Genomic DNA, 14,335 nt, shown 5'->3' on the forward strand with positions numbered 1-14,335 from the left:
AATTTACATGAATTGTTTATCCCGATCCTACTTGGAATTCTCATTTCTCCTAATTTAACATTGTCCTTTTGTTATTTTCTGCACTGGTTTAACAGGGATGTCCTGATAGATTTTTTGAAGCATAAAAATGAATAGCTGTCAGTGTACACTCTGCAGTCAGCATCTTCAGGGGATTCTCATTAAGATTGCTCATCTGCATCTCAGCCATATACTTCTGATTACAGGTACTAGTGACTGAAGCAGTTGCAAGCAGTAGTAATGCACAAAAACGCAAACGAAAAATAAGTTCTTATAATTTTAAATGGGAGATGACGTATCCGTGGCTTTGTTTATTGAGATGGCAAGATATACTATTGATACAGTGTGAAAGGAGGTGCTGGGCAAAAAAAACAAAACAAACAAACAATGATTTCCATTACGAGAGTAGCCAAGAGAACCACCAACTAAGACGTAGCTTTACAGTAAACTAATGTGATCCATCTGCATCTCCATCCATTTGCGTTGCTTTCCATCTGATGATGTAGATATCCTTCTGTCTGGTGTTGATTGCTGAAGTGTAATGCTGGCTCCAGGGATCAGCACACACAACGGCTGCGATGCTGGCTCCGGGGATCAACCCAGGGCGCTCTCCCCAGCGCATAAGCATGACAACCGTCTGGACTGAGCTAAGCAGGGTACATCTCTGGGGTCTTCAAGTGGGGACCTTCCGTCCTCTGCGTTTTGTCGACTAGCCCACGACAACTCAAGAGGGCTCAACAGTGATTCTGTCATCCCAGCATCACCCCGCCTATCCCCCACTCAGCTCAGCCCAACTTACTTACCCGTACATCAGTGTTTCTTTCTTTCTACTGTGCTTGAGATCCCCAGCCAGAATCTTTCCGTCTCAACCACAGCTGCTCCTTTCTGCTGCTTCAGATAAGTTCTTCACTGTGCAATGCAACTCTTGGCCATTGAACTCAACATCTCTGAGAAACCAAGTTGTAGAGTGTGCCACAAATCCTCAACAACTCACCTCCACTGGGTAAACTCAGACTCTCCATCCTCGCTGTTCCGCTTCAATAGCTAGTTGAACATACCAAAGTTTCTTCCTCTCATACGCCTCATCCACAGCACCCTCCCATGGCACTGATAACTCTACTAGATGAACAAGGCGTGCTGATCCAGACCACAAGACAATGTCTGGTCAAAGGTTAGTGGTGGAAAAATAAGCCGTTGACCAACATCTGCCAGCATCTTCCAGTCCTAGCAGCTTGCTCTCCTGGACGGAGGAATATTGTCTTTTGTGTGTAATGCTTTGATGGAACTGGTGGCAACTTATTGCTCAGGTTACACTTGCCTTCTAATGCTAAGGCCAAACATCGCAGCACCTGGTCATGGCGCCCAGTAAACCGTCCTTGACTAAGACCCACCTTACATCCTGTCAAAATGTGCCTTAATGTTGCAGGTGAGGAACATAGGGGATCCTCACCCACCCAGAGGTTTAGGTTCTGTGGTGATGGGAGAACATCATATGTTGATCGGATGAGGAAACTGATCCTGCTCTGTTCCACTGTCCATAGGTCTTGTCAGCCGATCTTGCATTGTTCCACACTCTCCCATCTCATCCATTCTCCCTGCTTGGCCTGGGAAACGGCCTTCACTCACCTGATCCTCTCCTCTTGCTTTTGCACCTCGTTTACTACCAGCTTTCTCCGTTAAGCTGGGGTTGCCTTGTGCCATGTAGGAGGAGCTGAACTCTCTGATTTGAAGGGCAGCCTTAGCATCTTCCACAGCTTTCTTTGCCGCCCATTTTCTTCTAGTTTTCAACACAGGTGCTGCCACCCTTACGCACTTGTCGCGTGAATCTACTAATGTAGTTTCCAGTCGGACTTTGGCGCACTTAAACTCCTTGGTTAGAGCAGAGATTGGTAGCTGCAGTATTGCTTTACCATAAAGTCCCACTCTGCTGAGGCAGCGTGGAACTCCCAACCATTTCCTGATGTATGAACTGATTGAAGCTTCCAGCTTCTCAACTGTTGTCAAGGAAACCTCGTACACAGTCAGTGGCCACAGCAGTCTTGGCAGTAGACCAAACAAAGCACCAGAGTTTCAGTTTGCCCGGTAAAGCGGTATATATACTGAGCATCAAATGAAACTTATCACTTATATTTGGATAAAATTCGTTAAGTGTCCAATCAACTGTTTCACTAATTAGGTGATTATGTGCATATTCTTCAGTCACTCAAGCGTGTCATGGTCTAGGATGAATTATCGTGCGATTACAAAGAAACCAAAAACACTTTGTCAATGTCTATCACCTATATACCTTCTTTTTTAAAAATACGTATTACAATAATACGTTTCTTTTGATGCTCGGTATATATTTAAGCGATAGAGCCCATCGATGCGGGCTCTATTGTGTGGTAGATGACCGCGACTGGAGTTATGTGTCCCGATCCATAGGCGAGGACGCTAACCAAAGTCAAGGTCATCTACCACACAGTAGAGCTCGCATCGAGAGGGCTCTATCGCTATTAGAAAATATTGGATTGGCTGGTGCTGAAAGAACTGAAACAGGGTTGGCAGTTTGATTGGCTATTTCCGAAGGAGGGCGTTTGGATCCAGCCGATGACAGAATTATCGACCAATCGTGTCTTCCCTGTTAATTTGCTGTCCACTAGCTGCGAATTACAGTGTCCTGTCACAGATATTATTTCCCTTGTCTCTTGACCAGCGTTAGAAAGTATGTTTATGTAGTTTTTTATGTTATCAAATTATTTGTAGATTAGAATGTTAAGGGAAAAAATAGGTATTGCGCGGATTGATTTTAAAATATAATTCACAGTTAAGCACTTCAACATTCCAGGGGGCATCTATACAAAATAGAAGCTCGCTAGATCTAGAAGCTGATTGGCTGTTCGCACTCAATTGTTTTCTAAATAAATAAAAAAATGATATACAGTACTGTGCCAAAGTTTTAGGCAGGTGTGAAAAAATGCTGTAAAGTAAGAATGCTTTCAAAAATAGACATGTTAATAGATTATTTTTATCAATTAACTAAATGCAAAGTGAGTGAACAGAAGAAAAATCTAAATCAAATCCATATTTGGTGTGACCACCCCCTCTGTGTGTGTGTGTGTGTGTGTGTGTGTGTGATATATAGTAGCAAAATAGGTTAACGCAGGCAGGCGTATCACACATGGCAGAGCAAGACAATCCACGCATAGGTGGAGGGTGGGCGTGAAGCCAGGACCTCTCGCACTGAAGCATAGCGCTAATACCGCTGTTCAAAGGAGCCCAGCTAAATGCTGTACAAGGAGCTTAGCTAAATGCTACTAGAAGTACAGATGGTTCACCATCAACTGTTCAGAGGAGATTGCATGAAGCTGGTCTAACTGGAAGAATTGCTGCAAATAAACCATTGTCAAGAGTGCAGAAAAAGAGGAAGAGAATTGCCTGGGCCAAAAAACACAGAAACTGGATGTTTGAGGAGTGGAAGTCAGTCTTATGGACCAACGAGACAAAATTTGAAATATTTGGGTCTTATTTGTAAGATGCAGCGAGGGTGAGCGCATGAGTTCTGCATGTGTGGTTCCCACTGTCAGGCATGGAGGAGGCAGTGTCATAGTCTGGGGTTGCTTTGCTGGTGACAGTGTTGGTGATCTTTACCATTGTAAAGTCCATTGCAAACTCAACCAGCATGGCTATCATAGCATACTTTCTGTAGGTAAAAATGTCAACATATAACTGAAACAGCATTTAAATCACTCAGTCTTTTTTTTATCTGTCATTAAGAATTAAAGAAAAATTGGCAAACATTGTGGTATTTATTTATTCACAACAGAACAAAGAAAACTCAAAAGGCAAGCAGTAACAATACTCAAAAGCCATCTGCGAAATCACCATGCAAGTCTCACTCAGCATGTAATATGCTGTATATGCAGCAGCTGCATCTACTTATTAAAACTAAATAGTGCCTTATAAAACTGACTAGGGAGTACGCAATTTTTAAACTCGACACAACAGATACACCTCACAACTACCCTCCGATTTCAGAAACATATTTAAAACCAATGAAAAATCTCTCCTGCGCTCTGTTGACACAACCATTGGGCTTTTAAACAACGTTGGGTTCAGTATAGAATTCTATTGTGCTCGCGGCAGACGGGAAGGACCGCAGGACTGCGCAAACTGACACGGAAGTCGTTTAGTCCACATATCATCTAATGCTGGTTTACAATCTAGGGAAACTATGCCGGTTACCGACATCGATGTGAAAACAGCCTCAGAAATTATTGGTCAGCTTCTCTTGAAGTCCGCAAAGCCTTAATAGGCTCAATTGCTACAAAAAAAAAAAAACACACTCGGAAGCCTCTCCCTCGAGTGCCAGTGCAGTGCGGCGTTTTGCTTAGAATCTTGTATCGTTGTCACATGAATAGTGTACTCTGTGTGTGTGTGTGTGTGTATATATATATATATATATATATATATATATATATATATATATATATATATATATATATATATATAAAAAACAAAAGTGTGTCTGTGTTGTGTATCTATACACAGACAGACATTTTTTAGACTACTACATGCCACAGAGATTAAACTTTCAGACAAATGTACCACAATGCACATCCCTGGAGTTTCTTAGCCTTTGTGTTAATGTATACTTGATGGATGGGACACAATTTTGGGTATGTGCATTTCAGGAACGCATGAACAGAAAAGCTAGCGCAACCTCTGATTACAGTAATGTGTTACCCCCAACTCTAATAATATTCATTAAATAAATGTACATTTGTGGCTGAACCTTTACTGTGGGTAATGATGACAGAGAATCTGGAGGTGAATGCAAATGCAAACCTTTATAACATTAATGTCACCGGCAGCCTTCTGAGAAATACATTTTGAACACTAATTGACTGCATCAATCTTATATATTTTTACTGTGACACAAAGTTAATGGAATTATTACAAGTTAATGGAATATCAATTCTATTTAGAATAATTTGCAAGTCTACTATTTTAACATTATTTTTGTGTTCAAATAAATCAATTAGCAAATTATTTAAATTTATCAGTATTAGTTTTACAGCACTATCTGCAACCAAGCTGCATCTGAACTTCTGCAGTCCAGCAAGGAGCATACATCCTTCTCTACACCCTACAGGACACGACTGCTGTCTGACTTCAGGTTAGTGTTGAGACTAATAAACCTTTTGAATGTCCTCATTTCAAACGTGGACTGGTGCACTGATGTCTGTCTGTAAATCTAGACTCCTATCTTCGTGCAGACCTTTCGGACTGTATTTGGGTAAAATCCGATAAACTTCTGACTTCACATGTACTTGTTTTTTTGTACAACATGCCCATTACTAAATGTACCCTACTATGGGTTCCGTTGGCTCAACTAGTAGCCACTAACACATGGAAGTGCAAGTTGAGTCATACAATCAATAGTTTGCTGGTTTGATTCCTGGTTATGCAGAGCTGCCTTGGCTGAGGGGCCACAGGGATCCCTACAAAGGCCTCACGTGGGTGGGAGGAGTAAAATGGGCCCACATTACGCTGTACAGAACCAAACAGAAAAATATCATGTGGAATGCACAAAGGTTTGAAAAGAAAATCACTTACCTGGAGTGAAGGCTCGGTGGTACTGGTACAGGTCTTCCCCTATGAGCTCCAGAGCTATCAGCTTAATCTTCAGTTTTACGCCATCCAACTTGTCTTCAGATTCAGCCAGCACTTCCCCTACATCAGGAACGCTGTGGATAAGAAAAACAGCCAAAACAATAAAACAAAACTCTTGGAGCACAGCCATCACTGCAAAAACCTCCAACCATTTCACCATGAATGACAAAGTAAATAACAGAGACCACTGAGTTTTACTATGCAACAAAATATAGAGTTGATGTTCTGGATCAGATGGCGTGGAAGTATCCCGTAAAAGCTGGCTCCTTACGGTGGTCTGTTCAGGTGTTTTACAATGTATTGGACCTAGCAGCCATCAACCCCTGGGTACTTTAAACAAAATGCACGGAGAAGAAGTTACCAAGAAAAGAATATTACAGTTAGGACAGAAACTTCACAAGAAGCATTTGGAAAAGAGGGAGACTGCCAAGCATGTACCCACAGCTGAAGCTGGCAATCCCATTGAAAGCCACAAGTGACGCCAATGCCAGGTTGGTAAGTGCAATAAAAATAAAACTTTGGAAAGCTGTGCCCTGTGCAGAAAGGCAGCGTGGAAAAGCGAATTATTTATTTTGATTGTGAACAGCCTTAGACTCAAGATAAAGGAATACCCTTTTGTCGAAAAAAAGAAAAAGTAAACTTTTTTTTATATAACTTCTTGTGCTGTGCGCTTCTGTAAAATGTCTTTTCTCTAAGTTTGTTTATGTTGTTCAGTTGTTTTTGCTCATCTGATAATAAACCGATTGCTGCTGAAAAGTAAAAAATGCATTGCTATCGTTTCAGTTTTATAAATATGTACCGTATTTTGTAAACAGATGTCTGTTCAGATGTTTATTTACATTTTCTTGTTTTGATTTGTAAAATAAAAAATAAATATATATTATATACATCATGTATACACAATACTGTGCAAAAGTTTTAGGCAGGTGTGAAAAAATGTTGTAAAGTAAGAATGCTTTAAAAAATAGACATGTTAATAGTGTATATTTATCAATTAACAAAATACAAAGTGAGTGAACAGAAGAAAAATCTACATCAAATCAATATTTGGTGTGACAACCCTTTGCCTTCAAAACAGCATCCATTCTTCTAGGTACACTTGCACACAGTTTTTGAAGCAACTCGGCAGGTAGGTTGGCCCAAACATCTTGGACAACTAACCACAGTTCTTCTGTGGATTTAGGCTGCCTCAGTTGCTTCTCTCTCTTCATGTAATCCCAGACAGACTCAATGATGTTGAGATCAGGGCTCTGTGGGGGCCATACCATCACTTCCAGGACTCCTTGTTCTTCTTTACGCTGAAGATAGTTCTTAATGACTCACTGTATGTTTGGGGTCATTGTCATGCTGCAGAAAAAATTTGGGGCCAATCAGATGCCTCCCTGATGGTATTGCATGATGGATAAGTATCTGCCTGTACTTCTCAGCATTGAGGAGACCATTAATTCTGACCAAATCCCCAACTCCATTTGCAGAAATGCAGCCCCAAACTTGCAAGGAACCTCCACCATGCTTCACTGTTGCCTGCAGACACTCATTCGTGTACCGCTCTCCAGCCCTTCGGTGAACAAACTGCCTTCTGCTACAGCCAAATATTTAAAATTTTGACTCCAGAGCACCTGCTGTCATTTTTCTGCACCCCAGTTCCTGTGTTTTCGTGCATTGTTGAGTCGCTTGGCCTTGTTTCCACGTCGGAGGTATGGCTTTTTGGCTGCAAGTCTTCCATGAAGGCCACTTCTGACCAGACTTCTCCGGACAGTAGATGGGTGTACCAGCAGGGTCCAACTGTTTTCTGCCAATTCTTAGCTGATGGCACTGCTGGACATTTTCCGATTGCGAAGGGAAGTAAGCATGATGTGTCTTTCATCTGCTGCAGTAAGTTTCCTTGGCCGACCACTGCGTCTACGGTCCTCAACATTGCCCGTTTCTTTGTGCTTCTTCAAAAGAGCTTGGACAGCACATCTGGAAACCCCTGTCTGCCTTGAAATTTCTGCCTGGGAGGAACCTTGCTGATGCAGTATAACTACCTTGTGTCTTGTTGCTGTGCTCAGTCTTGCCATGGTGTATGACTTTTGACAGTAAACTGTCTTCAGCAACCTCACCTTGTTAGCTGAGTTTGGCTGTTCCTCACCCAGTTTTATTCCTCCTACACAACTGTTTCTGTTAATGATTGTGTTTCAACCTACATATTGAATTGATGATCATTAGCACCTGTTTGGTATAATTGTTTAATCATACACCTGACTATATGCCTACAAAATCCCTGACTTTGTGCAAGTGTACCTAGAAGAATTGATGTTGTTTTGAAGGCAAAGGGTGGTCACACCAAATATGGATTTGATTTAGATTTGTCTTCTGGTCACTCACTTTGCATTTTGTTAATTGATAAATATAAACTATTAACATGTCTATTTTTTAAAACATTCTTACTTTACAGCAGTTTTTCACACCTGCCTAACACTTTTGCACAGTACTGTGTGTGTGTGTGTGTGTGTGTGTGTGTGTGTGTGTGTGTGTGTGTGTATATATATATGCGCGCGCTTCGGTTGTTCACGTTTGTGGTGTACTAAAAAACCTATTATATACTATTTACAGTGTTTTGAATACAGCCGTCAGAAAGACTGCTGCGCTGCTTCTAGGTACGAGTATATCTCCGGTCCTTCTAGTGTTAAGAACCCTGTGTGTCGGAGCTGTGAAGCACTGCTGGTTACAGTACCATTCACACTAGTATTTTACTTTTTGCAACAGCACCTACAGCATTTGGGAATCTATTCTCTTTGCTAATGCTAATCACACGCTTGCATTAAACTAGTACAGTAGTGTTGCAGTATTCCCATTGCTGTGTCTAATATACCATCCTGGGTACCTTACTCACAATAGGATTTAATCAGTATTTGGTCCAATCAGAGCCAGCTTGGCAGGGTTACAAACCAAAGACAATAATTCAAAAGGTGTTCGTTTTTAAGTTCCCTTTATTTTGTTCAGATTTAAAATGCTAGGCTTACTAATTTAATGTAATATGCGTAAAAGGTTATTTTTACTTTGTTGGCGTTTACTTGTCATTTCACGGACATGAGTTTTTCTTTTGGAACAAAATACCTGCATATTTGTCTCAGAGAGATGATGCAATTTGACCCCAGCTTTAAAAGAAAAATGAACAAAGTCAACTGTGAGCACTTCAGCCCACTCACAAGCAGGGATGTCATGATACGAAAATTCTCTCAGGCGATTATTCTGTGGGGCATTACCACAATAATTGCGATACAGCGTATTTTACAAAAAAATACTTTTTTTAAAATTTTTTTTACAGATTTAAAATGTTAACTATATTAAGCTAAAACCTGTTTTAAAACATTATAAACCAAATTAAGAAATGTGCTTAAGTATAATACAACAGATATTTACAAAATACTAACTATTTTAAATACAGAACTCAACAGTATTTAAACATGTACGAAACATAGGTATCAATTACTGTAAACTGACGTGCCACTTTAATCATGATTGATCCTTTTTTTTTTTTTTTTTTTACCCGAGTAGTTGGAGTGTTTCTCATAATTGTTAGTCTGATTTTAAGGATGTCAACAGTGTTTTATTCCGAAATCCAATAGCTACACTATTACTGAGTTTAGCACAGTTTTACTCCAGTACAAGTAACTGAGCAACTGAAAATTTTATAAATAGATCATCAACAAAATGTTGAACGTTAGTTACATTAATGTTTGAAAACGCTAATATTTAGTTAAAAATAAATAATTAGAAAACAACTGCAAAGACAGTGTGCGCCGAGACGTTCTGTTTCAGTGCATACCATACTCGCTATCTCCTTGTGTCTGTTTAGTGTTAATGTTTGTCCTCCTTAAGCTATGTAGCTAAAAAATACGTTTTTATATATATATATATATATATATATATATATATATATATATATATATATATATATATATATATATATATATATATATATATATATATATATATATATATATATATAGATATATATAGTAGAGATCTCTGTTCACGCAGGCAGGTGCATCACCTAGGGCGAGGCAATCCACTCACAGGCGGAGGGTGGGCGCAAACCCAGGCACCTCTCGCACTAAAGTATAGCGCTGATACCGCTGTACAAGTGTCGGCTCCTTTGCAAGAAGCGTATATCGGGCTTATGTCTTTGTATGTCATTACATCACCTACCAGCCCTGCTGCTGCCTTCCTCCGTGCACGTTACACTCTCCCCTGCCAGCCTTAGTCTGCCCTGGACGTGCTCACCAGGCTACAGTCCGACGAGTGCATGCCGGGGTACCTGCATCCACTTCTGACACCAATGTAGCGATCTTGGTTCCCAAGCAATAACGAGGTCGGGACCACATTACTTTTGATTCAATAACGTTTTTATTTTTCCTGAAGTCGTGTACAGCAAAGTGACCCGCTCTAATAGTGTATCGCTCTCAACCACCATGGCTCCAAGAACCTCCCCCAATCCCCCTGGCCCCCTGGGAGTTGTTTTCCTATCCCTGGCCCAGAATCACCCACAGGAAACGCTCATTGCACCTCTGGGCTGGCAATCATATAAAATAATAATGGAGTAGCTTCAGAGAGTTACAGGAAAATAATTTCATTTGAAATTTTCATGTCAAGTGAAAATTAGACATTTTGTGTTTGAATTGAAAATGATGGTCTCGAGGAGTCGAATGGTTCAAAGTTCAAGTATATTTTCCTCTAGGAAATATCACTTCTTGATACAGCTTGACTGTGGTTTTATCACTTTTTCAAATGACTCAGGATGCAAACATAGCCTTCACCCATCTTTATATGATAGACAGACAGACATATGGATAGGAGAATTAATTTTGGTCTTTAATCCTACAATGAGAATACTTAAATGCATTAGAATACTTATACACGCAATTGGTTTTACCTGACTGTTTAATAAACATTTTGTTCCTTACCGACGTTGCGTCTTTATAAAGTGCTTGGTGGTGATCTAGTGAACATATTTGTGTTGCTGCTCGAAAGAACAGCTTGACAATTTACAAATTGGCCCTCCCTCTTCAATAATCTGACCATTGTCTTTTTAGTTAAAAAAAAAAAAACTAGATAACTGATTGTATCTGTTTTTAGGAGGAAAGAGCTTGTTTACGTCGCTCTCGCTATCCTCCATATTTGTTGTGCGCGGCTCATTGATTTTTGTGGCTATAAAACCCAGTGAAAGGGTCATTATCGCCATCTACTGGATGTTCTTATTATAGTTTTTTCTGTATTCTGTCCAGTTGATGTGTCTCAGGGTGGGCAAAATAATAAATACAAATACATAAATTACCACGATAATTAAAACTACGATAGAATAATCGTTAGAATTTATATCGCAATTATCTTTTTATTGTCATATCGCAACACCCCTACTCACAAGTTCATATTTGAACTACAATATCAGTTAGTCAACATGCCAAACTTACATACATAAAAAAAAAAAAAACATACAGCTTAAGCATTACTAACCTAGTAACTCTATGAAGAAGAAAAATGGTCCGTTTGCTTTCGATGGTAATGTCACGACTCAGTTTCACCAGTCTCTCATACTTATCATGCTTAGTGTCTAGCTCCTGCTGAAATGCTTGGAAGGGAGAATTAAAAACAGAGTTATCGATTTCCCAAGAAACAGAATCCATCAGTGCTAGGATTTGTTATCTTGCAGGCACAGATCATTCATGTATCAAACTATTAACACACCTGAGCACTGTTCACAGTCCCTACTCAGAGACTAGTTCATTCCCCAATAACAGCAGAATGGCTCATACTTCAAAATATGGGACACGATTTTACACTCATGGCTTCTATTATCAGATCTACATTATATAATCTATTTCCATTAGGCCACTGCTTTATCTGCAAGATACAGAAATATAATTTATCCAGGAGTCTTATGTTTTACACATTTTGTGAAAATGGACTGTCATAAATATGAATTACAAGTCTATATTTAAACCCAGTCAAAAACATCTGTAACTATCTGTATACATAACCTCTGCCAGTAGTTTCCACTTTAAATGGGCCTTATTTAGCAGCAATTTTATTTTAATGAAAATCTGTTATATCTCTAGATACTGCAGATGAAATGTCCATTCCTTACTGGGGCAGCTGGCAAGGCATCTTTAGTAAAGAATACTTTGTGTAAAAATACATATAAAATATGATATGAAATGAAAAAAAAAGGGAAACCAAATAACATGAATTAAATGTCAGTGAGAGAATCTAATTTTATACACCCTATTCACACTATCTTAAATTGTATTTATTTAGTTATGCATGTATTACTGCATTTTATTCTCCCAAGTTAAACATGTATTGTTAAATAAATAATTGTATATATTTATTTTTTAGTACAATTATTGTACACTATTTCCAGTAATATTCATATTCAAGTTTTGTATGGTCAGTACATCATCTTATCCATATAAACAATATAACTTTCAAGGATTCTAATATAAAACTTTTCTAATCTTTACTGCAATGTGTTCAGTTATTTGTCTCAAATATATCATCTTAAGTAGCGATTACAAATGAATTTTGTGGCTGTTAGGCAACACTGTTTCACTAACAGATAAAGTTACCAGTACAGGAGTTGCCCTGTACAAATGAGCACTGTCACTACAGAAGTTCTCAACCTTTAGTTTCCCTATCAGACTAACTCAATTTTAATATTTAGATACTATTCTATAGTCTACATCTTTGTCTTTTGAATTTGAGGTTGGTGTTTCAGTTCACAAAATTCTATGACAAATGATTCGACAAAACGTTTTTCTCAATGTCTTCAATGCTGAAATTAGTTGTGATTCACATTTTTATACTCTTAATGGGACCATGTAAATTATTGACAGGTAGGCCTATTGTTTCATCACATAGACAGTGAAGGGGAAAATGTAGGAATTTATAAAACAAAAAAGTAAATAAAGGTACACAAAACGCAATGACTAATTGTTCACTCTTTACAGGTTCCCAAAGTGTTTTGTGATGTTGGGCCCCTTATTTAAATATTATTCTTAACTGCTGACAGTTCTTAACCCCAGCATTTTGTACACAGTTACTACACATCTTCTAACCCTTCCTCTAACCAAACTGAGATTTGTGTTTCTTGCGCATTCTTTGCGATGTCAGGCCTGGGTGCGAAGCAAATCAGGCCTGTCATGCAAAAAGTGTAAAAGAAAATACACTCAATTTGATTAGAGGGAGCCACCAAACACTTCTAAACATATTATGCATCATTCAATCAAAATTTTAAAAAAATAAAAGTCACTGCTAAAAGGTTCCAATTAAAATCTTAGTTATTAACTCAATTAATCCAGAGAAATCTGTGTTCGGTGGCATTAGAGGGCACTATTGACAGTTTTTTAGACAACAGCACAACCTGCATTAGCCAATTGGGATGTCTGTAGCTAAAGGTTTTAATAAACTATTTTGCATTGAACGAAAGGTTGGTTGGTTAAAATAAAGAAATACTGCAATTCCAGTAGTTTTGTTTTCCTAGATTTTCTAGCTTTAAATAATAGTCACATACTATAATAAATTGAAATGAAACACCACAGTTGGAATTCACATGAACGTGTGGCCGTTAACTGAAATAAGCTATTTAATTTGATTACCATCTTATGTTGTTTAAGGTTTTATGCACAAGTAAATATGGAAATACACCTTGAAAATGGTTTGGTTTCGATCCATGTCAATATTATACTCTCTGTATTTGTATTGCAAAACATGCATGTATTAGGCCCCATCACACTGGCCTTGGTGTCATGATTTCACACTGCTTTTGATAAAGCAGGGTTGGCCTGGGTGACAGACGCAAGTGCACAATGTGCATATCAATGCCATGGAAGCAGCTTGTTACAGATATCTCCATCCAAGCTTCTATGGTTTGAACGGTCGTTCAAAATGCTTCTTCATTCCTGCTGCAATCTGGCTCATGGGGTGTCTCAATCAACAAAAATATGGCTGAAAAGAAATGTTCCTTGTTGAAGTGAGACCTTCACGCAGGCGTGGCTGTTTGTGATTGGCCGTTCGTGAGCCGGCACATCATACATTTTGTCTCCCTCAACCCGGGTCAAGGGTGTAAACCCACATCCTGAGTTGGGTCGCTGGGACCCGGGTCAACCCAGCTACATGGTAGCCAGAATCCGGGTCCGGACCTGGGTAGGAGTGCCAGTGTGAAAGGGGCTTTAGGGATTACTGTATTTCAAATGTGAAACTTGAGCTAACAGTTTAGTGCCACTTTCAAGGAACAACACACTGGGATTACCGTATTAAACAAACAGTTATGAGATTGTTCTCTGGTTTCGATTTATGGAAATCATACAACAAAGTGGTTAATTTGCTTACTTTTAAATGCCAACATCACAGCTGAGGACGGGTTACCATCCCTTTCCTCCCTTTTTTGTTGCGTGTGCGAAATGTCCTGCTTTCGTTTTCGAAAACTTCCTTCAGCTAAAAAGTATGTTAAAAAACAGTTATTTATATATATTCATCAAAGTATGGTAAACTATAATATGTTATGTTCAAATATTTACGTAGTTTCATGCATAGTAAGTATAGGTACACACTATAAGAAGCTACAGAGTAGTGACAAAAATGGTATCTATAGAAACATTGACTGGTTCCATTTTATAAA

General features: G+C 39.0%; 1 protein-coding gene across 2 annotated transcripts in view; it reads right to left on the reverse strand.

Annotated features, from left to right (window-relative positions):
• Positions 1–14,335, reverse strand: part of tsnax (translin-associated factor X) — a 40,174-nt gene that overhangs the window by 21,596 nt on the left and 4,243 nt on the right. For both annotated transcript variants that reach the window (XM_041252866.1, XM_041252867.1), the window contains exons 2-4: positions 14,047–14,151; positions 11,173–11,287; positions 5,617–5,747 (exon numbers count right to left, since the gene is read on the reverse strand). In XM_041252866.1, coding sequence (XP_041108800.1) covers positions 5,617–5,747; positions 11,173–11,287; positions 14,047–14,151 — 351 coding nt within the window. The remainder of the gene's footprint in view (positions 1–5,616; positions 5,748–11,172; positions 11,288–14,046; positions 14,152–14,335) is intronic.

The sequence above is a fragment of the Polyodon spathula genome, chromosome 6 (assembly GCF_017654505.1).
Source record: "Polyodon spathula isolate WHYD16114869_AA chromosome 6, ASM1765450v1, whole genome shotgun sequence".
In the NCBI taxonomy this organism is placed as follows: Eukaryota; Metazoa; Chordata; class Actinopteri; order Acipenseriformes; family Polyodontidae; genus Polyodon; species Polyodon spathula.